We start from the raw sequence: 24774 nt of genomic DNA on the forward strand, positions 1-24774 counted from the left end.
AATGCACTGAAGGTTGTAAGATGAAAGCATGTGATAAATTCTTGGATTGTAGGGCATGCAAAAGAGCAAAGATAAAAAGGTGCAGTTATGTCAGATCGGAGAGGGTAAACACAAGGCCTTTTGAGCTTGTGCATACAGACCTTTGTAGTCCCATGCCAGTGCCGAGTCTGGGTAGGGCCAGGTATGCGCTCACACTGACAGATGATTTTTCTAGGAACAGCTGGGTTTTCTCGCTGAAATGGAAAAACGAGGCTGCGCAACTGATCAAAGACTGGGTTGCGGCGGTGGAACTACAGTTTTCCACCAAGGTGCAGAGTTTTCAGAGTGACCAAGGCAGAGAGTTCACCGGGTCTGCTCTGCAGAGTTTCTTCCACCAGAAGGGAATAAGTCACAGGTTGACGGTTGCTTTTTCTCCTCAGGAGAATGGCGTAGCGGAGCACAGGAACAGAACGCTAGTTGAGGCAGCTGACGCTCTACTGTTTGATGCTGGTTTGTCTCAGAGCTTTTGGGCCGAAGCTTGGAAAGCTGCCAGCTTCATGTTGAACAGGTCCTATAGCTCTGTTGTAGGGGACATGCCCTATTTTCTGCTGCACGGGAAGAAGCCCAAGGTGCATTTCTTCCGTGTGTTTGGTTGAGAAGCTTGGGTGCTTGTGCCAAAGGCTCAACGCAAGAAAGGTGACCCGAGGTCCCGGAAAATGATCTTTTGTGGGTACGAGCCTGCGACAAAAGGGTGGAGGTTTGCCTATCCAGAAGGCGATCAGTCCAGGATTCTAGTCAGCAGAAGTGCTGAGTTCTGTGAGCAGAGTGGTTGGTCAAGGATCCATGCAAATCCTGACGTTCTCTCAGAATGTCTGTCTGATTCTGATGAGGAGGGAGAGTTAGAAGCTGAACCTGTTGATGAGGACCAGGTCTCTGACCAGGGTCAAGAACAAGGAGGGGCATCTCCACAGGTTGTTAAAAGAGAGCCCAAAAGTGAGCCTTCGTCTCCCGTTAGTCAAGTGCAGAAGGCCAGAAGACGCAGTAAGTCAGAGGGGGAGTCTTCTGATAACAAAGACACACTTGCTGGCCCCAGTGGGTCAGAGAAAGCACCTGAGACAGTGCTCAGATGTTCCACACGCACTACAAAGGGGGTGCCACCTGAGAGGTTTGAGGTCACCAGCGTGTGGGTTGGTTTAGCGCAGTGCGAACCTGAGAGTTTTGAGGAGGTTCAACAGTTGTCTGAAGCAGAAGCCAGGAAGTGGCAAGAGGCAATGGGAAAGGAATTGAACTCAATGAGGTCCTTAGGTGTGTTCTCCACCACGAAGCTGCCAGAGGGCAAGCAGGCCGTGAGCTGTCGCTGGGTTTATAGGATTAAGCCCACAACGTCTGGAGAACCACAGTACAAGGCGAGGCTTGTAGCCAGAGGGTTCACACAGAGAAGGGGGATGCATTACACCAAGGTGTATGCTCCTACATCCCGGAGTGAGACTCTGCGCGTGCTTTTAGCAGTAACTGCACAAAGAGGGCACCAAATGCACCACTTTGATGTGGATGTGGCTTATTTGAACTCGGATCTGAAGGAGGATCTGTACATGCTACCTCCTCCAGGGTTTGAGGGCAATGAGCCAGGTGTTGTGTGGAAGCTGCACAAGTCAATTTATGGTTTGAAACAGTCAGCCAGAAATTGAAACATGTGCCTGAATGAAGCTCTGGAAAGTTTCGGTTTCCAGAAGAGTCTTGCAGACAGTTGCCTGTACATGAAAGGGTCAGGAGAGACACAGGAAGTGATTCTGGTGTTTGTACATGATATTCTGTATGTGGCACAGACAGGTAGACAGGTGCAAGGTTTTGCCAAAGAGCTTGGTAAGAAGTTTAAGCTCAAAAACCTTGGTCCCGTTCAGGTTTATCTAGGCGTTAGGATAGACAGGTCTGAGAACGGGAGTTTCTTGCTCAGTCAGAAAGGCAAGATTGAGCAGTTGCTTGAGAAGTTCCGGATGTCTGACTGTGCAGGGGTCAGAACGCCCATGGAGACCAACTTCGTGAAGGACAGTCAGCTTGGGGAGCGTTCTGATTCCAAAACCCTGAGGTGTTTCAGTCAGCGCTAGGGAGTCTGTTGTATCTCTCTCAGTGGAGCAGACCAGACATAGCGTTTGCTGTGAATCTGCTCAGCAGGGAGGCTACAAAGCCCAGTGTGAATGCCTGGCAAGGCATCAAGAGAGTGTTGAGGTATTTGCAGGATACCAAAGAGTTTTGCCTCACGTTGTCAGCTGAAGGTGACGCACGGCTTACATGCTGGAGTGACAGCGATTGGGCATCTCTTGGGGACAGGAAGTCTGTTTCTGGGCTGGTGGTAAAGTTTGGGGAATCCCTGGTTGGGTGGAAGTCCCGGAAGCAAAGTCTTATTGCACTTTCTTCCACTGAGGCTGAGTTCAGTGCGCTGTCGGATTTGTGCAGGGAGTTGGACTTCTACCGATGCTTGATCCAAGAGATCTGTGGGAATTGTTACTCGCCCATAACTGTTTGGGGAGACAATCAACCTTGTCTTAGGTTGGCAGAATCTGGACAGTTCAAGTCCAGAACCAAGCATTTGGACATACGTTTCCAGAATGTATGTCAAAGTGTCCAGGCAGGTTGGATAAGGCTCAAGTATTGTTTGAGCCAGGAGAACCTAGCTGATGGGTTTACCAAACCCTTGACCTTCCAGCGACATGGGGAGTTCTGTGAAGGGTTGTGTTTGGGGTGAGTTATACTCACAGTTTCCCTCAGGATGCGAGACGAGAGGGGGTGTAAGGAGAATCAGAACTTACAGGGTTAAACAGTTCTGTGTGACGTCTCACATTCTGAGGCGTGGTTTGGTTCACATACGGGAATCTTTCTTTGTGTGTGAGTTTCCTTTCGTTTTTGGCTGAGAGACGAAAGGATGTCTGCTCTCTCGCCAGGCTGATTTATGATGTTTTTCTTCTCATTAAAGGCTTTTGGAGATTAGCAAGAAGCCTGCATTCAGTCTGATTTATTATCTACACACAAGGCAACACTTTTTGCCGCTGCAAAACTCTGCTAAGGACTCTGCTAAGAGAGCTAAGAGAGCTCAAGTTTTTTCTATCGGCACAGGTGTCCATTGGCACGGGGGAAGTGTGCCAGGCGCCATCTTATCTCACAATAATTTCCCTCTTTTTTCATTTACAAAGATTATCACACAAATAAATTTATACAACCAATTAGAAAACATAAAATCATTGACCCTTTCTGTGCTTACTTATGTTTTATCTTTTACCACTGCATAGCCAATTCATATCTATTTACTATTTATCCTTTGTATTTTATTTAAATGATTTTCACTGCACGTTTTTATGTCAGTCCCGCTAACGATTTAAGTTGTTTGCAAAAATTCTTCAAATAATAAATTTTCCCCATTAAAATGTGTTGTTTTTTGTACAGGTGAACTACAGGCCACCATCTGTTTTGGGAATTGCTGTTCCACTCACAGAAAATTTCTATAATGCTGACCCCAGCAAACCTAAACTGAGGGATTATTTTACAAATTCAAAAGTAAGTCTTCATAGCTACTCCTGTAAGAGCTTTGAGAATGCACATTTTAAAAAATTGCTATCCATTTTGCACTCCCTGCTGTTGCATGTTCTTTACATACATATACACGCATTAAGAAAAGAGATTTCTAATTAAGAGGAGAATATTGAAATTCAACTTCCAGATAAGCATTTCTATAGAGTTTTCCCCAAAACTTAGGCATCCTGCTTGCACATACTATAGACTCAACATCTGTCTTCTTCCCACTATAAATAGCTAGTTTTTGCTATTTTTCTAAGAAAAATAACCTGAAAACTTGGGCTCGAATCCTTATGTTTTAACTTTATGGCCACCTCATGGCCACCTCATATTACTTGCCAAACCTTTGCAGTAATAGGACAGATCAGGATCAGAACATATGTTGACACAATTGCCCAACTACTTTCCACACACTCAAGGTAAATATACTTTAGGAGCTATGGAAACAATTTGAAGCACCCAGAGCAGTCAATATGAGCATTTCCTTTTTTTGCCCTAGGTGAACTCTACTGTCTCACCCCGTTTTACAATCCTCCATGTTTTCCTGTTCTAACAACAATAGGCAGTAGAGGATTGTATGCCTAGCTCCTTTTGCACTATTCCATATATTCAAGATAATGATATTTTACATCTGATTAAAGACTCTCAAAGTCCACAGTATCAAAGCTGCTTAAGAATATGGAGAGTGTAGAGAAGAAAAAGGGAAAGGCTGAAAAGCAGGCAGAGGACTTCATCTGCAAAATTATTTGCTGTCACCCAAGAGCCCCAATGTCCATTCAGCTCATTTGTCTCTTGCTCAAGAGAATGCTTCTCTTCAACCCAACTGCATATCACACTTCCTGTTCACTAAGGAACAAGAGTTATTGCATAGTTCTCTTTGCCCTGACTCTCCCTTTCTTTCTGATAACCTTTTCCACCAAATTTGAACACGCAGGGCTCTCCAGTCCACTGATAGTTGAAAAACTATAGACTGATTCAGAGGTCAAATGATTTCCATTGCATATGTTGGTCTACTTTGTAAGCACAGTCGAGAATTGCCTTGATTATACCTTCTTTGGGACACGGGTGGTACTGTGGTCTAAACCACAAAGCCCAGGGCTTGCCGGTCAGAAGGTCAGCGGTTTAAATCCCCACAACAGGGTGAGCTCCCATTGTTCGGTCCCAGCTCCTGCCCACCTAGCAGTTCGAAAGCACATCAAGTGCAAGCAGCGGGAAGGTAAACAGCGTTTCTGTGTGCTGCTCTGGTTCACCAGAAGTGGCTTTGTCATTCTGGCCTCATGACCCGGAAGCTGTCTGCAGACAAACCCTGGCTCACTCGGCCAGTAAAGCGAGATGAGCGCCACAACCCCAGAGTCGTCTGTGACTGGACCTAACAGTCAGGGGTCCCTTTACTTTTCCAACAGAATTCTGGACGGTACAAGCAATGTGCTGGCAAGTCAAAGCGCTCCGAATGTGGATGTACAGAAAATATGAAGCTGTCCTTTTCTGTTGCTTTTTCTGATTGCAAGGAGAAGGTAAGCGCTATGCCTACATGTGCAGCTTTTTGTTTGTTATTCGGAGGAGATATGTAGTACAGTCATACCTCGGGTTGAATGTGCTTCAGGTTGAGCGCTTTCGGGTTGCGCTCCCCTGCAACCCGGAAGTGACGGAGTGTGTTACTTCTGGGTTTCGCCACTCGCGCACCACAAACGCTCATAATGACGTCACACGCATGCACAGAAGTGGCAAAACGTGACCAACGCACGCGCAGACGCGCTGTCGCATCTTACGTTCTATTCAGGATGCGAACGGGGCTCCAGAACGGATGCCGTTCGCATCTGGAGGTACCACTGTATCCTGGAACCATTACATCCAGTATGTAAAGTACCGGGTATATCAAAATAACAGTACGTTAAGAAACCTAAGAAGGCAAAAATACCCTTAGCTACTGCTGAGAAGATGACAATGTTGTGACAGGCAAATATCTCTGGGGAGGGAATTCCGCAAATGGGGCATCATAACCAATAAATCTTTTCTCTGGCTGCCTTCTGCCACACCTCAGATGGTGGGGACACCTGAAAGAGAATTTCTAAAGACTCCCATGGTTCTTCAAGGTACTTGGGTCCCAAGCTGTATAGGGCTTTAAAGGCGAACTTAGAAATGGACTGGTAGCTAGTGAAGCCTTTTGAGCCACTCACAGTTACTAACTTAGCAGCTGTATTCTGCAGTAATTGCAATTTCTGAGCAGTCTCCAAAGGTAGCCCCAGATGCAACCCAATACAGTAGTCAATCCTTGTTTCCAGATAACTGTGGCCAGGCTATCGCTTTCCAGAAGAAGCTGCAGCTGGCACACCAGCCTAAATTAATGTGAAAGACATTCCTTCCCACAAAGGCTTATCTGGTTCTCCATTGACAAAGCTATATTTAGGAGTGTGCTCAATCTAAGAATTTGATCCTTTAGAGCAGTGTTTCCCAACCTTTTCCCTACCATGGCCCTCTTCTGACCTTGTGTTCTTCCTGTGGCCCACCCCACATGGACGTAGCCAAGAGGGGGGCATCGGGGCAGCTGTCTTCCCATAAGTAAAAATCAATTAAAATCCATGCAGAGCCAGTGCAACGCTGCCGATGGGCCATACGCTCATTGGCAACATCTGATGGCCCTGATCCACTAAGCGCTGAGGTGGATTGCACCCTGCACCTTGCAGAGTCAGGCCAGGCTGCCACCGCACCCAGCACTGGCAGCAACAACAAGCAACTCGGGCTCGCCCAGCCCTACCCATTGCCACCCCACCACCGCACTTAGCTGACCTGGGAGTTCTGGACTGCGGGCTCTACTGGTCAAAACGGGAGCCTCAGCGATTGCCCTCTCTTTCTGGAAACAAACCAGGACTGCTCCAAGAAAACACATGTGGCAAAAAGGAACGTTAGGCCCTGCTGGGCTGCCTCCTTACCAGCTTGTGAAACGCTACTTTAGAAGGAGTGCAACCTTATGCATAACAGATTTAACAGATGTGCCACCTACCTACAGAATCTCAGACCTTCTGGGACTGATTTTCAGTCCATTGGTTTTCATTCAGCTCATTACCAATTTGTAGGTCCAGCATCAGACTTCCTATTTAGCAGAACTAAACCAGATTATGTAAATACTTACATTTGTGTCATTCCATGTCTTTCCATGCAGGCATCATTTTAATGTCAGTGATTTCTATATATGTTTCATTGCCAGGCCCTGCGAATGAAATTCCCAGTATCAAGGCTTCCTCTCTATTTCACCATTGAGGATGAGGGTCGCTCTGTAAATCTGACATCTCCTTATTTTATCACAATCATAGAAGTCAACAACAGAACCAACTGGAAAGTTTCAGGTAGGGAGCAGAAGAATCTTGAGATTCATCATTATCTTTCGTATCAGAGAGGTTCTGTTGGAAATACTTGTCGTCAATGTATTTTCAGGCTCTCTTTCTGGCCCTATAGTAGGTGTGATGAACCTTTGGTCCCCTGTATGTTCCTGAATTCCCATCATCCCTATCCATTGGCCATGCCTGCTGGGGCTGTTGCAAGTTCTAGTTCAGGGAAGACTTGATGTGGAAAGAATCTAGTCCAATTCTTTCTGCATGCAAAACCTATTACACCCACAGACCCTTAAGGCCGCAAACAAGCATAACACAACCCATTGGTTTACCATGGGTACACCCCTCCCCCCTAGCTGTTCTTCCTCCTCTAGTTCTCCTGCTAGCTTTTACCATGACTAATAGTTATGGTGGCACTTCGACTATAACAAAGAGGAGTTCAGGTTAACCAACATTTCATATTAATGTTTGCCCACACCCCTCCTTTTTCACCCACTTGTGTTAATTAATCACCGTTAGTGCTTTTTTCTGAGGGGATTCAGAGGTACGCATAACCCTAAACATTTTGTGAATCTAAGTTTGGCCTCATTGAGGGGCAGTATTTCAATATGAGTAGAAAAATGAGAGCACCCCTAAACTTTTTTAAGAAAAAAAGCACTGCTGTTTGTTAACCTCTGGAAAGCCGCTGTAGAAGACCCTGTGCAGCTCTAATACATCATGCTGTGCCTCTGATACCTTTCATACTTTTACATTTCATGAGAAATAGATCTGGCTATTCATCTGTATTCAGGCCCTACTGAAATGTGAAAAAGAAGGAAGAAACTGAAACCTACCACTCTGCGACTGTTTTAACTGTTTTTTCAGGTACCAATCAAACATCAAGTATGTTAAAAATGAAAAAATATTTGGAGCACAGACTCAAAACTGAACTATATAACCCAGATGGCCTATCTATAACGATAACTGTAAGTGCCAGAGAAAATACATACAGTGCTACCTCGGGTTACAAACACTTCGGGTTACAAACACTTTGGGTTATAGACTCCACTAACCTGGAAGTAGTACCTCGGGTTAAGAACTTTACCTCAGGATGAGAACAGAAATTGCATGCTGGCAGCACAGCGGCAGTGGGAGACCCCATTAGCTAAAGTGGTACCTCAGGTTGAGAATGGTTTCAGGTTAAGAGCAGACCTCTGGAATAAATTAAGTTCGTAACCAGAGGTACCACTGTACCTTAAACCCCAACTCTTCTTACCTTAAACTCTTTGTACCTGGGTGGTCCAACTTTTCAAACAAAGTGGGTCACAAGAGTACTGAAACCCTTTCAAAGTGCCCCAATTTTCCTGCATCATCCCAGAATTTGAAGAAGCCATCCCAGCTTCTGATTTGATCCTTTTGTTGTTTAGTCGTTTAGTCATGTCCGACTCTTCGTGATCCCATGGACCAGAGAACGCCAGGCCCTCCTGTCTTCCACTTCCTCCCGCAGTTTGGTCAGACTCATGTTTGTATCTTCGAGAACACTGTCCAACCATCTTGTCCTCTGTCGTCCCCTTCTCCTTGTGCCCTCAATCTTTCCCAACATCAGGGTCTTTTCCAGGGAGTCTTCTCTTCTCATGAGGTGGCCAAAGTATTGGAGCCTCAGCTTCACGATCTGACCTTCCAGTGAGCACTCAGGGCTAATTTCCTTAAGAATGTACCGTATTTTTCGCACCATAACACGCACCCGACCATAACACGCACATAGTTTTTAGAGGAGGAAAACAAGAAAAAAAATATTCTAAACGAAACAGTGGATGTATGATTTTTGTGGTTCATGCTGTGGCCACAGACATGTGATCTGACGGTGAATTTGGGGTAGCCCAATGCAAAAATCTTGAGGATCCATGTGGGTCCGTGCTTTGTAACCACGTTTTTGCACCACTGCGGCCCCAGGCAACAGTGGGTGTGTGAATTTTTTGGTGCAAGCTGTAGCCATGGACATGCTATGTGATCTGATGGTAAATTTGGGGTGACCCAGTGCAAAAATCCTGAGGATCCATGTGGATCCGTGCTTTGTAACCACGTTTTTGCACCACTGCGGCCCCAGGCAACAGTGTGTGTGTGAATTTTTTGGTGCAAGCTGTAGCCATGGACATGCTATGTGATCTGATGGTGAATTTGGGGTGACCCAGTGCAAAAATCCTGAGGATCCATGTGGATCCGTGCTTTGTAACCACATTTTAAGTGGGGTGGGAAGGAAAAGCACTCAAGGGACAAGGTGCACGCGTGGGGTGGGTGGAGAAGGATGCTGTTAATAATGCAGAAGAGGGGTATAAGAGAAGGCTCCTCTCCTCTCCCGCTTTGCTCCTTTAAAGGCTCTGCTTCTCTCCCTCTTCCCCAGCTCGCTGAAAAACTTTGCTGCTATTTAGCCAGCTGAGTGGGGAGGAGAAGGGACAGAGAGCCTGCTTGCGAAAAAATTTGCTGCTATTTAGCGAGCTGTTCTCTCCCTCCTCCCTGGCTCGCTGAAAAAAACAGCTCCCTCCTCCCGGCTTGCTGAAAAACTTTGCTACTATTTAGCCAGCTGAGTGGGGAGGAGAAGGGACAGAGAGCCTGCTTGCAAAAAAAATTGCTGCTATTTAGCGAGCTGTTCTCTCCCTCCTCCCTGGCTCACTGAAAAAAACAGCTCCGGACTCGTGTAAGCGGCTCCTCTCCTCTCCCACTTTGCTCCTTTGCAGAAGCAGACTCTCTGTCCCTCTCTCCTCCCCACTCAGCAGCTCTTCTCCCGCTTTGCTGCTTCAAAGCGAGCCACGGAGGAGGGAAGGAAGGGGAACCATGGATCCTCTGCTCACGACTGCAGCAGATCCCCCCGCCATCCGTAGGCATTCGCTCCATAACACGCACAGACATTTCCCCTTACTTTCTAGGAGGAAAAAAGTGAGTGTTATGGTGCGAAAAATACGGTATGTGTTTGATCTTCTTGCAGTCCATGGGACTCTCAAGAGTCTCCTCCAGCACCATAATTCAAAAGCATCAATTCTTGAATTCAGTGGCGTAGCGTGGGGGGTGCAGGGGGGGCCGGTCACACCGGGCGCAACATCTGGGGGTTAGGGGCCGCAAATCCACGGGTTAGGGGGCGCAAATTACTTGCCTTGCCCCGGGTGCTGACAACCCACGCTACGCCACTGCTTGAATTGATTTGTTCCTAATTGAAAAGCATCAATTCTTGAATTGATTTGATCCTAGAATGTCCCATTTACCCCCTCCAGCGTCACTGCTGACCCTGGGGAGGAGGATGCTGCACTTTCGCACAAGTTAGCACGGCACCAAAAGATATGTCCTGATTTTCATCAGAGGAATGTTGGTGCCATGCTGACTTGTCGGTGTACCTCGACACCAAACCTGCGGGTCACACAAAGGCTAGTCATGTGGGCAGGTGGTGTGGTGGAACAAGGCCTAAAATTGATGCATGACCCACCCCCACCCCTGTGCTGACTTCCCAAAGCTGGGTATTAAAGGCATCAGGCCTTGGGAAGGAGACAGGAGGGCTCTAGGATCCTGTCAGCCCTCACAGCTCCTTCCCAGCACTTACCCAACTTAAAGAAGGCAGCACGAGGTTTGGGGAGGGGGCATCAGATGTTGCTGAGGGGTGGGGGGGAAAGCCTTGAGGTCCACATGCAGCCCTTGGACCATATGTTGAGCCACCGTGCAATATACATTTGACATTGTGCTGCTGTGGTCTAAACCACTGAGCTAGGGCTTGCAGATCAGAAGGTCAGCGGTTCGAATCCCCACAACGGGCTGAGCTCCCGTTGTTTGGTACCTGCTCCTGCCAACCTAGCAGTTCAAATCACATCAAAGTAAGCAGGTATCGCTCTGGCGGGAAGGTAAACGGCATTTCCGTGCACTGCTCTGGTTTGCCAGAAGTGGCTTAGTCATGCTGGCCACATGATCCGGAAGCTGTCTGTGGACAAATGCCGGCTCCCTTAGCCTATGGAGCGAGATGAGCGCTGCAACCCCAGAGTCATCTGCGACTGGACCTAACGGTCAGGGGTACCTTTACCTTTTTAATTTGCATATTAATTCAAAATATCAGAAATTTTCTGTTCCAAGGATATAACACAGTTGCTAGCAACACTGATTTTTAGGCTGTAGTTATACAAACAATTGTGTGCATGTAAGATGTTTTTCTCAACAAGCAGCTCCTGTCTGTTCTACGTGGTACTGCACATTATTTCTGTGAAACATTTCAAGTGAACATGAACACTTTATATTTCGGTTATAGTTTATGACATTTAAGAGAATCGTTTTTTAAAAAAATGGAGCAGCAATATTGAGGCAATATTGCACCATGTGCCACATTGCAGTTCAGCCAGCCATATATGTATTTCTGTTCAGGTCATACAAAACACTTATTTTCTTTCAGCAACCAGATCACATTAATAGCCAAGGATTACAGTTTTAATTTAAAAAATGAAAACAAATGTTACAGCATATTAGTAACAACTTTCCCCCCCTTTCCAACAGGGATCTGAGCTTTTTCATTTTAGGGTATCAACTATTCCTGGAGTCTCCTTTTGTAACTTATTTGACGAATTTCAGGTATTGTCATTAGCTCTTTTAAAAAAACAACAACACACAAATTACACACAGAATGAATTAACAAACATAAAATAGGATACAAGATTGTACAAAATGTTCCCACATATTTAGCCCTTACTTCAGCACATTCCCAGAGAACAGCAGGAATTAGCGGGTGCAAGGGGGACTGGACTGGAGAAGGACACTTTAGGGAAACACACAGAAGTGGAAGCTAAAGCAGACTGGAGCTTTTACATATATATATATATATATATATATATATATATATATATATATATATATAGCTTCATACAGGGTGTGTCTTTTAAAAGAGGCCCCGTGGAACATGTGTACTCTGTGTACTCTAACTCTTCAGTGACAGAAGCCCAGCAGATATTTAAATAGCACAACTGTGACTTCAGTCATTAATTAAAAACACTGCAAGGCAGGAGTAGCCTCTTAGCTCACAAAGCAATGGCTTTGAACGGTGCCTGAAGATTTTGCTTTGTCACTTCTGTTGTACAAGCTCTAGAAACTTAATTGGGGGGGGGCGTTAATTAAAGTTCAGAGTTTGGGCCATGTGCTGGCTCTGGCACAGCAATATGCCCCCTGCCCTCTTGGCAGGCCTGCCAGTGCCAAATATATGACCATGGAAAGGCAGCCATCTCAAACAAGAGCTGATAGAGTCACTTGGATAATCTGGGCCAGGTTAACTTTCTGCTCCAGCCTTTCCAATTTAATGCCTTCCAGGTGATTTGGGACTGCAAAGGGCTAATAGGGATGGAAGTCCCAAATGTCTGGGAAGGCTAGTCTCCTCTGGCTGGCAGCACCTCTCCAATATTTCAGGGAGAGTTCCTTCCTAGCCATGCTACCCCAAATCTTTCTGAAGTAGAAATAGTAGTAGTAACTGAACCTTTGGCCTTTTGTAAGCAAAACGTGCTTTACCACTGAACTGTGAGCCTTCCCTCATAGAAATGATTGACTGAGAATACAAGGAAAAACCTATGCTTAACAAAGAGAGCCATACTTTCCTAGCCCATACTTTTCTCTGTATTTTATTTTACGAGGTACAATAATAATGCAGTATCTTGCAACAAACCACATGTAATGCTTACCAAATTGGTTTCCCTATAAACTCAGATGACTGCTTCTGTTCCCCCACCACTTAGATTTGCATATGCCAGCTTTCGCTGTCACTTAGACCAGTTTCACTTTCTTGTTGTCAACAGGGTGAGCAATAGTCAATTTAAAGGGAAGTGACTGTTGGAATTACAATATTTTCTGTTGCAGATTTATATTGACGATTCTCCACTGGCATTCCCAGGAAACTCTCTTATCACTTCAATGACGACTATTTTAATGGGAGGCATCATTTTTGTGGCATTTATTCTGTATGTATTTGAAATTGAGATATGGAACTTCTTAAAAAGGAAACTAAGAAGAAATAAAGTGGCATCAAAACCCCCACCCAAGAGAGATTCAGTAAATTCTGGTGATTCTGCAGGAAGTTGACTGGCAATAGTAATAACGTTATAATAATGTGTTGCTTTTATCAGTAACTATGTACCACAAATGTTAATGGTATTTTTTTGTAACAAACATACGTACAACTATTTCATCTTTAGCTGTAGTCTTTCTGTTTAGGAAAAATATTTTTGAAAAGAGGTGATGAATTTTCAATTGTTGTTCCCTAGGATGAAACGCATTTAGTAGCTGCTTGTCAAGAATTTTACTGAGGTTTATTGGGCAAGATTCCCCCCCCCCTCCGAAAATGTCACTGAAGCAGTACACAATAAAATAATTCATATATTTAAAATACACTGCATTGCTAAATGTGTCTACTTACGCCTCTGTTTATTTTAATGTACAGGTTATTTCTGGAACTCTCTAGCTTTCTCCATAATCCAGCGAATGTTTGCAATTTGGTCTCTGGTTCCTCTGCCTCTTTGAAATCCAGCTTGCACTTCTGGGAGTTCTCGGTCCACATACTGCTTAAGCCTGTCTTGTAAAATTTTAAGCATAACCTTGCTAATGTGTGAAATGAGTGCAATTGTGCGGTAGTTGGAGCATTCTTTGGCACTGCCCTTCTTTGGGATTGGGATGTAGACTGATCTTCTCCAATCCTCTGGCCACTGCTGAGTGATCCAGCATATTGAGTGTAGCACCTTAACAGCTTCATCTTTTAAATTTTTAAGTAGTTCAGCTGGAATATCATCAATTCCACTGGCCTTGTTATTAGCAGTCCTTTCTAAGGCCCATTTGACTTCACTCTCCAGGATGTCTGGCTCAAGGTCAGCAACCAGACTGCCTGGGGTGTATGAGACATCCATATCTTTCTGGTATAATTCTTCTGTGTATTCTTGCCACCTCTTCTTGATGTCTTGTGCTTCTGTTAGGTCCTTATCACTTTTGTCCTTTAATCTTTGTACAAAATGTTCCTTCCATTTCTCCAATTTTCTTGAACAGATCTCTAGTTTTTACCATTCTATTGTTTTCCTCTATTTCTTTGCATTGCTCGTTTGAGAAGGCCCTCTTGTCTCTCCTTGCTATTTTTCAGAAATCTGCATTCAATTTCCTGTATCCTTCACTATCTCCCTCGCATTTTGCTTGCCTTGTCTCCCCCGTTATTTGTAAGGCCTCGTTGGACAGCCACTTTGCTTTCTTGCCTTTCCTTTTCATTGGGATAGTTTTCATTGCTGCCTCCTGTATAATGTTGCGAGCCTCCATCTTCAGGCACTCTGTCCACTAAATCTAAATCCTTAAACCTGTTCCTCACTTCCACTGTGTATTCATAAGGGATTTGATTTGATTGTATCTTACTGCCCCCGTGGTTTTTCCTACTTTCTTCAGTTTAAGCTTGAATTTTGCTATAAGAAGCTGATGATCTGAGCCACAGTCAGCTCCAGGTCTTCTTTTTGCTGACTGTATAGAGCTTCTCCATCTTTGGCTGCAGAGAATATAATCAATCTGATTTCGATGCTGCCCATCTGGTGATGTCCATGTGATGTCTCTTGTGTTGTTGGAAAAGAGTGTTTGTGATGACCAGCTTGTTCTCTTGACAGAATTCTATTAGCCTTTGCCCTGCTTCGTTTTGAACTCCAAGGCCAAACTTGCCAGTTGTTCCTTTTATCTCTTGACTCCCTACTTTAGCATTCCAATCCCCTATAATGAGAAGAACATCCTTCTTTGGTGTCATTTCTAGATGGTGTTGTAAGTCTTCATAGGATTGGTCAATGTCAGTTTCTTCAGCACCGGTAGTTGGTGCATGAACTTGGATTACTGTGATGTTAAAAGGTCTGCCTTCGATTCATATCAATATCATTCTATCATTTTTGAGATTGCATCCCAGTACAGCTTTCGCCACTCCACTCTTTTGTTGACTATGAGGGCCACTCCATTTCTTTTATGGGATTTTTGCCCGCAGTAGTAGATATGATGGTCATCCGAACTGAATTCGCCCATTCCCGTCCATTTTAGTTCCCTGATGCCCAGGATGTCAATATTTATTCTTGCCATCGCATTTTTGACCACATCCAGCTTACCAAGGTTCATGATTCTTATATTCCAGGTTCCTATGCAATATTTTTCTTTACAGCATTGGACTTTCCTTTCGCTTCCAGGCATATCTGCAACTGAGTGACCAGCCGCTTCATCAGCTCTGAATCTCCTTGTACTTGTCCTCTGCTCTTCCTCAGTAACTTGTTGGATGCCTTCCGACCTGAGGGACTCATCTTCCTTCTACTTCTACTTATGCTTCATTGACTATGCAAAAGCCTTTGACTGTATCGACCACAGCAAACTATGGCAAGTTCTTAAAGAAATGAGAGTGCCTGATCACCTCATTTGTCTCCTGAGAAATCTCTATGTGGGACAAGAAGCTACAGTTAGAACTGGATATGGAACAACTGATTGGTTTAAAATTGGGAAAGGAGTACGACAAGGCTGTATTTTGTCTCCCTGCTTATTTAACTTATATGCAGAATTCATCATGTGAAAGGCTGGGCTGGATGAAGACGGAATTAAGATTGCCAGAAGAAATATCAACAACCTCAGATATGCTGATGACACAACCTTGATGGCAGAAAGTGGGGAGGAATTAAAGAACCTTTTACTGAGGGTGAAAGAGGAGAGCGCAAAATGTGGTCTGAAGCTCAACATCAAAAAAACAAAGATCATGGCCACTGGGCCCATCACCTCCTGGCAAATAGAAGGGGAAGAAATGGAGGCCGTGAGAGATTTTACTTTCTTTCTTGGGCTCCATGATCACTGCAAATGGTGACAGCAGCCACAAAATTAAAAGACGCCTGCTTCTTGGGAGAAAAGCAATGATAAACCTAGACAGCATATTAAAAAGTAGAGACATCACCTTGCCATCAAAGGTCCGTATAGTAAAAGCTATGGTTTTCCCAGTAGTAATGTATGGAATTTGACCAGTGGAGGACAGAGGTGCCTGGCGTTCTCTGGTCCATGGGGTCACGAAGAGTCGGACACGACTAAACGACTAAACAACAACAACAACAATGTATGGAAGTGAGAGCTGGACCATAAAGAAGGCTGATCGCCAAAGAATTGATGCTTTTGAATTATGGTGCTGGAGGAGACTCTTGAGAGTCCCATGGACTGCAAGAAGATCAAACCTATCCATTCTAAAGGAAATCACCCTGAGTGCTCACTGGAAGGACAGATCGTGAAGTTGAGGCTACAATACTTTGGCCACCTCATGAGAAGAGAGGACTCCCTGGAAAAGACCCTGATGTTGGGAAAGATGGAGGGCACAAGGAGAAGCGGACGACAGAGGACGAGATGGTTGGATAGTGTTCTCGAGGCTACCAGCATGAGTTTGACTAAACTGTGGGAGGCAGTGGAAGACAGAGGTGCCTGGCGTGCTCTGGTCCAGGGGGTCACAAAGAGTCGGACACGACTAAACGACTAAACAACAACATTTCTGCAATACAATTTTATCCACTGGATCATGGTCATCAAAAGTTACAAATCCAAAGCCCCTCTTTTTACCAGATTGTCTGTCTGTAATTATTTCAATTGTGGCAATTTTTCCATATTCCCTGAAGTAGTCTCTAAGGTGATGTTCCTCAGTATCTTCTTTAATTCCACCATCTAACATTTTTTTCACAGTAACATGAACTCCAGGTTTTCCTGATTCCTCCCTGGCTACAGCTCTTTTCGGCTCAACTACTGTTCCATCAATGGAATGAGGTCTGGCAGCCAATTGCTGCATCAATATCAGCCATGGAAGAGAATGTGACAAAACCAAATTCTCGTTTGCTTGCAGGGTCTCTCATAACCACACAATCCGTTTACTTTCCCCATTGCTCATAGCAGTTTCTCAAACTTTCTTCTGTTGTTTCGATGCTTAAGCCACCAATGAGTAGTTTGCGGAAATGCTCTTTTCCCCTCCAGTCACTCCCCCGATTTCCGTGAGGCATTTTTGGCTGGTTGAGGAAGCAAAAAGAAGCAAGGGAGGAGGAGAAAGTTGCTTTAAATATATATATCGCTGAGGTCTTTTTTTCTGAAGCAATGGCTTGGCTTGAGGCGAGTCCCCCTCTGCAGGCATGGCAGCAGCAATAGCAATGGAAGTGTGTGAAGCAGCTAACGACCTTTTGTTTTCTCAGTGGGCATATTCTGACTCCATTCCCACTGGCACTTGGTTATGCTATTAGAGGGAGATATTCTATTAAAGGATAATTGAAGTAGAAGATTCTGCGAGACCAAATAGGTTACTTACGAAACCACGCTCCGTACATTGTTTAGGGCGGAACACAAAGCCAAACACAACCATCTAGTGGCATATATAAAAACAGCAGCCTTCAAAAATGGTGTTAGATAGAATATTATTATAATAGTTATTCTTTATGGAACGTTAGTTGCTCTGTACCTTAAAAAAAACTTTCTGGGAGATTTACAAGATAAAATACTACAGAAAGAAACAATTAAAATAAGAACATATTATAAATAGGGACGCGGGTGGCGCTGTGGTCTAAACCACAGACCCCAGGCTTGCCGATCAGAAGGTTGGTGGTTTGAATTCCCGCGACGGGGTGAGCTCCTGTTGTTCGGTCCCAGCTCCTGCCCACCAGCAGTTCGAAAGCACCTCGAAGTGCAAATAGATAAATAGGTACCACTCTGGCAGGAAGGTAAACGACGTTTCCATGCACTGCTCTGGTTTGCCAGAAGTGGCTTAGTCATGCTGGTCACATGACACAGAAGCTGTCTGCAGACAAACGCTGGCTCCCTCGGCCAGTAAAGCGAGATGAGCACCACAACCCCAGAGTCGTCCGCAACTGGACCTAACGGTCAGGGGTACCTTTACCTTTTTTTAATAATGCAAAATATGTATGGTGGTTTTTCAACTAATTTTTCCTCAGAGTAGGCCTGGAGAAATTAATGAGCATGGCGGAGTTAGGTTCGTTAACTTAAATAGCTCTACTCTGAATAAAACTTAGTTGAGTAAAACTTACCACCCCTAAAATGTTCACCCAATAACACTGGAAATAAAATTGTAAGTATCATCATGCCATTATACAAAAGTGTGGTACAATCACACTTGGAATACTGTTTACAATTCCAGCACCACACTACAATAAGGATAACGTGGAGTTAGAGAAGATTGAGAGAAGGGCAACCAACATGACAAAAAGCTTTTTAGTTTAGAGAATAAGGTAACTAAGAGGGGACATGATAAAAATATGGATGGATTAAGGAATGTGTTTTGCTTCCTCTCTCATAGCGTTTGGATTCATAGACATACAATGGAGGTCAACACTGGAAGATTCAAGTCAGACAAAAGGGAGCATTTCTTCACACAGTGCATTGCAACAGCCACCATCTTGGATGGCTCTAAAAGATTAGGATTAGGCAAATTCATGGAGGGTGCGGCTGTCAATAGCTACTAGTCATGATAGCTGTGTTCTGCCTCCAATATTAGGTGGGAATCAAGAGTCATAGTGGGAAGCTCAGTGAAACTACCAACCCAGTGTGGCATCTCTAAAAAAGGCAAATTTCATGCTAGGAGCCATAAGGAAAGGAATTGGGAATAAAAACTGCTGATAGCATAATGCTGTCATATAAATCCATGATGCGACTGCATTTGGAGTACTGTGTTACAGAATGTCAGAGCTCTTCCCTCCCCCAGCTGAGTTCTCAGGTTTTTCTGAGGAGAGGAAATATCTGCTAATTCAGTGTATAGATACAGCCAGAGAGTGCTTTTTTGGCAGTATGAATGCTGCCCTCTAGTGTCCCTCATGTAAGTCATTTCTGCACAGCTGGTTTTTATATACCGTATTTTTCGCTCTATAAGACGCAATAGACCATAAGACGCACCTAGTTTTTGGAGGAGGAAAACAAAAAAAATATTCTGAATCCCAGAAGCCAGAACAGCAAGAGGGATTGCTGCGCAGTGATCCCTCTTGCTGTTCTGGCTTCTGGGATAGCCGTGCAGCCTGCAGTCACTCCATAAGACGCGCACACATCTCCCCTTACTTTTTAGGAGAGAAAAAGTGAGTCTTATAGAGCAAAAAATGCGGTAATTTTTTGTTGTCGATAGAGCTGGGCATAGGCAGGAGCAGAACTCTCTTCTCCTGAAGTGCAGAAAATGTTGTGCTTTGCTGCCACAAAGTGTCTGTAGTAGAGAACAGCAATGCTGAGGAGCACACATCCACACACCTGTTCAGCTAGCTGGGATTATGAATGCATTGAAATCTGTGTCACCTGTGCTCTCCAACTTTTTTTTAGTGACTTAAATGTGAGTTTTACAACAAACTGAGGCATCTGGTTCTCCCTTCATTAAGAAGGTGTTGGGGATGGGCTACTGGCAGTGGCGTAGGAAGGGGGTGCAGGCCGCCCCGGGTGTTATCCCTGAGGGAGGTGACAAAATGCCGGCTAAACTCTTCTTGACACGGTCTCCTTTGAGGCAAAGGAGGCATCCAGGGCGGTGGTGGGCTGGGCAAGGTCTGGGCACGGTGTGTTTGTGTGTTTGCACACGATTACATCAAAGGACTGAGCAGGGTTGAGTTGCATCGCGTTCCCTTCCCACCTCTGTGGCCGGGGCCGAGCACATGTGCTCTCCCTGCCTGTCCAGGTCCCGCCCTCGCCTCAGGTGCTTTGTGTGTGTCTGTGTGGCCGCGGTTGAAGCTGTGCTGCTCACGGGTCAAGGCAGGGTCCCTCTGGGGCTGACACGGACTCCCAAAAAGGGTGCGGAGGTGGGAGAGGCTGTGGTCGCCTGCTGTCACCTTTCATTTGAGGGCCAGGGCTGCACGTTTGGGTTTCTTTTCCTGTGTCATGGGCTGTGTTTTTGAAGTTGCGAATAAATTAACAGGGCGACTCTTTCCTCCTCTCTCTCTCTCTCTGTGCCCCCTCCCACCTTTCCACATCTCCCCGCTTAACTGTTTCCTGCCTCACTTTAGGCACTTAGGTGCTTCAGTCTGTGGCTGAAGCAAGAGAAACCAAGAACATGATGAGGCATTAAGTAAAGCAAAGAAGAGGTGGAGTCTGAGGTGACAGGAACTGAGTTCTTTCCCACCCCTTAGGAGTGGGGGCAGAAGGGAAGGACAGTTGGAGGGGAGATGAGGGGAGGACCGTGGCAAATCGACAGGACTCCCACATGAGGACCAGCAAGAGGGGCGGCAAACTCAGTGACCGTGCCAGGCAGCAAAAACCTTATCTATACCACTGAGGTAAGTATCTAATTTTCCTTCTTTTAATAATTTCAATGGAGGGGGTGGGGTTGACAATAAATTTTCCGCACTGGTGAATTCACCTGACCTTCCACTGGCTACTGGCAGGCCGAGGTTTGGGTGCCTGTAGCAGGTCACCATTGCATTGCAACCATCGTGTCCTAGCTGAAAGGAGCCCTGGGGAACTACATTTCCCAGGCTCCCTGCTACTGCAGATGTTGCTGTTCATGGGCAGTAGGTAGAGGCTCGAGAGAGAGCCGAAGTAAGACAAAGTCAGATATTGTTGGTGTTGCTGCATGCTGCTCCTGTCCCACCAGAAAAAAATGACATAGAAGTGCCTTCTCCTGCTGCCTTTTCTCACTGGAAGACACCTCTGTTGTCATAGTTAATGCAGAATCATGTCTGGTGAACCTGCTTTATACTATTGTTATAACGGCCTTGGTCCAGTATACCTGAAGGAGCGTCTCCACCCCCATCGTTCTACACTGAGATCCAGCACCGAGGGCCTTCGGGCGGTTCCCTCACTGCGAGAAGCCAAGTTACAGGGAACCAGGCAGAGGGCCTTCTCGGTTGTGGCGCCCTCCCTGTGGAACACCCTCCCACCAGATGTCAAAGAGAACAACAACTACCAGACTTTTAGAAGACATCTGAAGGCAGCCCTGTTTAGGGAAGCTTTTAATGTTTGATGTATCACAGTATTTTAATATTCTTTTGGAAGCCGCCCAGAGTGGCTGGGGAAGCCCAGCCAGATGGGCGGGGTATAAATAATAAATTATTATTATTATGTTGTTGTTGTTGTTGTTGTTGTTGTTATAACAATCTAATGCCATACAAAAATGTGATAATAAAACATAGCTTTAAAATAAACAACCTATATCAAATAAAGTAACATTCAACAATTGTTATGTTGTTTGCAAACTGAAACGCCCACAAAACAGATTAAAGTATTTTAATTTTTTTAAAGAGAATTGCTAATGGAAGTGATTCATTTTTATGACTAAGAAGGTGTTCAGCTAAGACAAGTTATTCAGAGACCTGAGTTTTTTCTTCCATTTGCTTCCATCTTTAATCAGCTTCCCTTCTGCCCTAGATGGAGCTCTAACTGGGTAGTTGAAGATACCCTCATGGCGTTCACTTTATTCTCACAACTGTGGGGTTTTTTTATTTTTAATTTGAAAGACTCCCACTTCATATAGCTGCATCCTATGTGGTTCTAGCAACAGATGAACTGAGGAAATTAACATGGAGGACAGGTCTCCTGTGTAGTTTTTGTATCGGAGCCACTGACCCTCATTTTTATGTGAGGACTATGGGAAGATTTCCACGTAGCCTGTTCCTGCCACATAATTTTAAATTCTGAAAATCTATCCCCACAAGCATTTCTGAAGCTGGATCAGTTTATGAGTGACGGAACTTGAACTCTTCCAACTGTCAGCCTGCGGAACCCAAGATAAAAGCAAACAGTTGGCTGGCTCTCTTGGAAGTGGCAAAGATGGCTCAGCAAAACTGACATAGCCTCGGCAAAGAAGGCATGTGAGAACCTTCCCTGAAGCAAGGACAGTTGAAATTATTTCCCTTTTAGAGTTAGAGCAGCCATTATTAAACAAGGGCGGGGGTGGAATAGCAGGGATTGTAAAGCCCCATATTTTTTGTTCTGTTTGCATGGAGAGCTTTCTGTGGATTTTTTTTGAGAAAAACAGAGGGATTGGGCATCTTTAAATTTGTCATTTACTGGCCTTGTAATCAAATCATATAAAATTGGAAATGGATGACCTCTCCAAAGTTTGTGCTGGTGATATGAACCCTACCATAAGCTTTGGGTCACCCCAAATCATACATTATCATCTTCAGGAGACTGCCTTCTACAAGACAGCATGCAGTTACAATTGGCCCAATGATTTTGTTTTGCTGGATTTTTCTTTTGCTGCATTCCATTGGGGAGTATTACTGTATTTGCATGTATCTGACTCTCATTTGTAATGTTTTACCTGGATTTTTAGTAATGCTCTATTTAAGACAGAAAAACTACTTAGAGATTACTTTTAAAATGTGAAGTGGTATAGAAATGGTTTAAAGAAAGACAGACATGTTTAATTTGGGCACAAGATAATGCCAAGTATGGCACCCCCATGCCAATAATAGGCAATGTAGCAATTCATTAATCTGCTGAAGAAAGTATTCACACTTTCTGTTTAATGATAATAATGACATAATTATTTACATTAATTATATTATATTATATTATATTATATTATATTATATTATATTATATTATATTATATTATATTAATGATATAATTATAATTACAAGTTGCCAATATGGTGCAGTGGTTAGAATGCTTTATAATATTATTAACATTGTAGGAAGGACAAAGAGACTCTTTTGCATATATTGGGAGTATTAAATAGATCTTTGGTATTACTTTGGTTTTATCATTATGCTTGAGGCTTTCAAATGAGTTTTTTCTTAATGTGAATACCCACATTTAGCTTTCTGTTGTTCTACCATATATCTCTGTTGAAAAAACAGGAGTAATGGGGGTATCTATGATTGAGTATTATTGTTTCCTGCTCATAAGAAATAATTTGATCCTGCACATACCAGTTGCTTATAGTCTGCATCTGGGGTGGGAACTAAATCTTCTTTCTGCCATAGGTCAACCCAGTGTTTGGAACAGGAATCAGATTTCAGCTTGCAGTTTCCATAGCACCTAAGGGGACTCTTTGATGACCAAGCATGTTGCTCTTATCTGCATCCTTGTTGTCTTCCTTGGTCACTGTGCATATCATGTGACTACTGGTGGACCAGCTTTATATATAGCTTTGAATTAAATGCACATTTATATTATTTTTACAATTACAGATGGCGCTGTTGCAGCTTTATCTTGTGCTTGCAGCTGTTCTACAACTTTCATCAGGACTTAGCTACAATGTAAATGGTAAGTTGTGTTTTACTTTATTTCACCTTCCTATTCTTGCATACGGGTTGGTTAGTTACTAGTGCACTGAACCTTGCAGCCATGCATTTGCATGTGCTGTGATTTGCAAAGGACGAATGTGTGTTGTCTAGGAGTCAAGTGAGCCACAGTGAGAGAGCTTGGCAAGATACTGACTGAAGCACAAAGGTTAATTTGGTTGTCCAAACCCATGCAGTCTAGCCTTGGTTTAAAGATTATCATAAATGTATTATTTATTTTCTTATTGCCCACCCTAAACCCCATGTCTCCCAGTAAAACTTCCTTCCTGAGACTGCTAATAATATCAAATGTTGTTGATGTGATTATTACTACTGTATTTTTTTATTTATAACTCACAAAAGCCAATGCGATCTATTTCAGTCCCCAATTTCATTTTTTATTTGAGTTTCAGGATATTCTAGTTCTGTAATATCATCTTTGAATATATTAGTGTTCAATATATTTTTTCTCTCACTCAGTGGTGGCCAATTCGAGTTTTTCTTGCTACACAGGAGATGAGCGGAATATGTCATCTAAGGCAATTAAATTGTTTCTTTCAGATAAAAGTTTGGTAAGTTTCCAGCAATGTATTTCCAGTTGCAACTGAATGGGGAGTAGCTCAGTAAATACCACTGCATTTGTATTATGGCAGTGGGGAATAACTTACCGATATACCATTCTTTGGCTCAGCAGAATTAGCTAATCAATTCTTTTAGCTAGTCCCCCCCCCACACACACAACCGAGTGACACAAACGGAAACCACCTATCAGCTCCCCGGTTTCCGCCAGCGGCCACCAATCATGCTCCCGCTTGCTGCGACAAGAGCAGCTGTCTATTAGCTTCCGCAGCGGGAATCAGGAGGGCTAATGGCGGCGATCAGGCAGCTGTGATGCAAGTGGTTGTGTGCTGTGTTCCGGCGGGTGAGCGATTTTTGGGACCCCCCCCCAAACAATCAAGCATCCAATGCCGAAAATGGCTCACCTGCCACAACAAAGCACAAGCCCGAGTTTTTAAGTGGCGATTGGCCGCTTGATTGTTGGAGGGGAGGAGATGCCAAAAATGGCTCACCTGTCGGAACGAAGTATGAACCCGAAATTGTAAGCAGCAATTGTAAGCGACATGAGCGGTTGTGTGCTGCGTTCAGGCGGTGAGCGATTTTCGGCACCACCCCCCCCCCCAATCAAGCGGCCAATCGCCGCTTACAATCTTGGGCTTGCGCCAAAAAACTTTTCACCCGTCCCTTCTCAGCACTACATGTGTATAAGACAAGCCTAAATTTTGAACCTCATTTTTGGGTCAGAAAAGCTAGTTTTGTACACAGAAAAATGTGGTTTGTTTAAATGGATTGTTAGCTCTCATCACTAACTTAATTGGAAGAGGTTAGACTAAGAAGCTTAGCTAAATGGAGTGAAATATTATTGGTTATTCAGACTCCCCTTGGATCTAACAACACCATATGCGATTTAAAGAACTTTTATTTATTTATTGGCATCATAACAAAACATGGTATTGCAGTTTGTTTAAATAAACAATAAAAGTGTTGTGACGTGGGGTTTGTGATTTCAGCTCTCTTGACATAATATGCTGGAGACAGTTCTCTAGTAACACTTCTTTATTAAAGCAAACAAGACTGGGGCCTGAGGAGGGGAGAGCTACATTTATAGGAACAGGGAACTAGCTAGAAAGGATACATT

At 44.2% G+C, this 24774-nt stretch overlaps 2 protein-coding genes across 7 annotated transcripts in view; both read left to right on the plus strand.

Moving 5' to 3' along the window:
• Positions 1–13248, plus strand: part of LOC309369091 (cation channel sperm-associated auxiliary subunit beta-like) — a 48966-nt gene extending 35718 nt beyond the window's left edge. The window contains exons 22-27 of the mRNA XM_081909739.1: positions 3418–3528; positions 4950–5060; positions 6752–6890; positions 7740–7840; positions 11379–11453; positions 12723–13248. Of these exons, the coding sequence (XP_081765865.1) occupies positions 3418–3528; positions 4950–5060; positions 6752–6890; positions 7740–7840; positions 11379–11453; positions 12723–12944 (759 nt within the window). The 3' untranslated portion in view covers positions 12945–13248. The remainder of the gene's footprint in view (positions 1–3417; positions 3529–4949; positions 5061–6751; positions 6891–7739; positions 7841–11378; positions 11454–12722) is intronic.
• Positions 1–24774, plus strand: part of LOC309369039 (cation channel sperm-associated auxiliary subunit beta-like) — a 108268-nt gene that overhangs the window by 32616 nt on the left and 50878 nt on the right. For 2 of the 6 annotated variants that reach the window (XM_081909569.1, XM_081909574.1), the window contains exons 1-3: positions 21575–21651; positions 22986–23061; positions 23559–23650. The exons of 1 other annotated variant lie outside the window; for it this stretch is intronic. In XM_081909569.1, the coding sequence (XP_081765695.1) occupies positions 22986–23061; positions 23559–23650 (168 nt within the window). In that variant the 5' untranslated portion in view covers positions 21575–21651. Of the gene's footprint in view, positions 1–20098; positions 20123–21574; positions 21652–22985; positions 23062–23558; positions 23651–23885; positions 24001–24774 lie in introns of those variants that run through there. 3 more of the 6 variants (XM_081909571.1, XM_081909576.1, XM_081909577.1) reach the window with 3 other exon arrangements.

The sequence above is a fragment of the Podarcis melisellensis genome (assembly GCF_964234715.1).
Source record: "Podarcis melisellensis genome assembly, chromosome: 1".
Lineage (NCBI taxonomy): Eukaryota > Metazoa > Chordata > Lepidosauria > Squamata > Lacertidae > Podarcis > Podarcis melisellensis.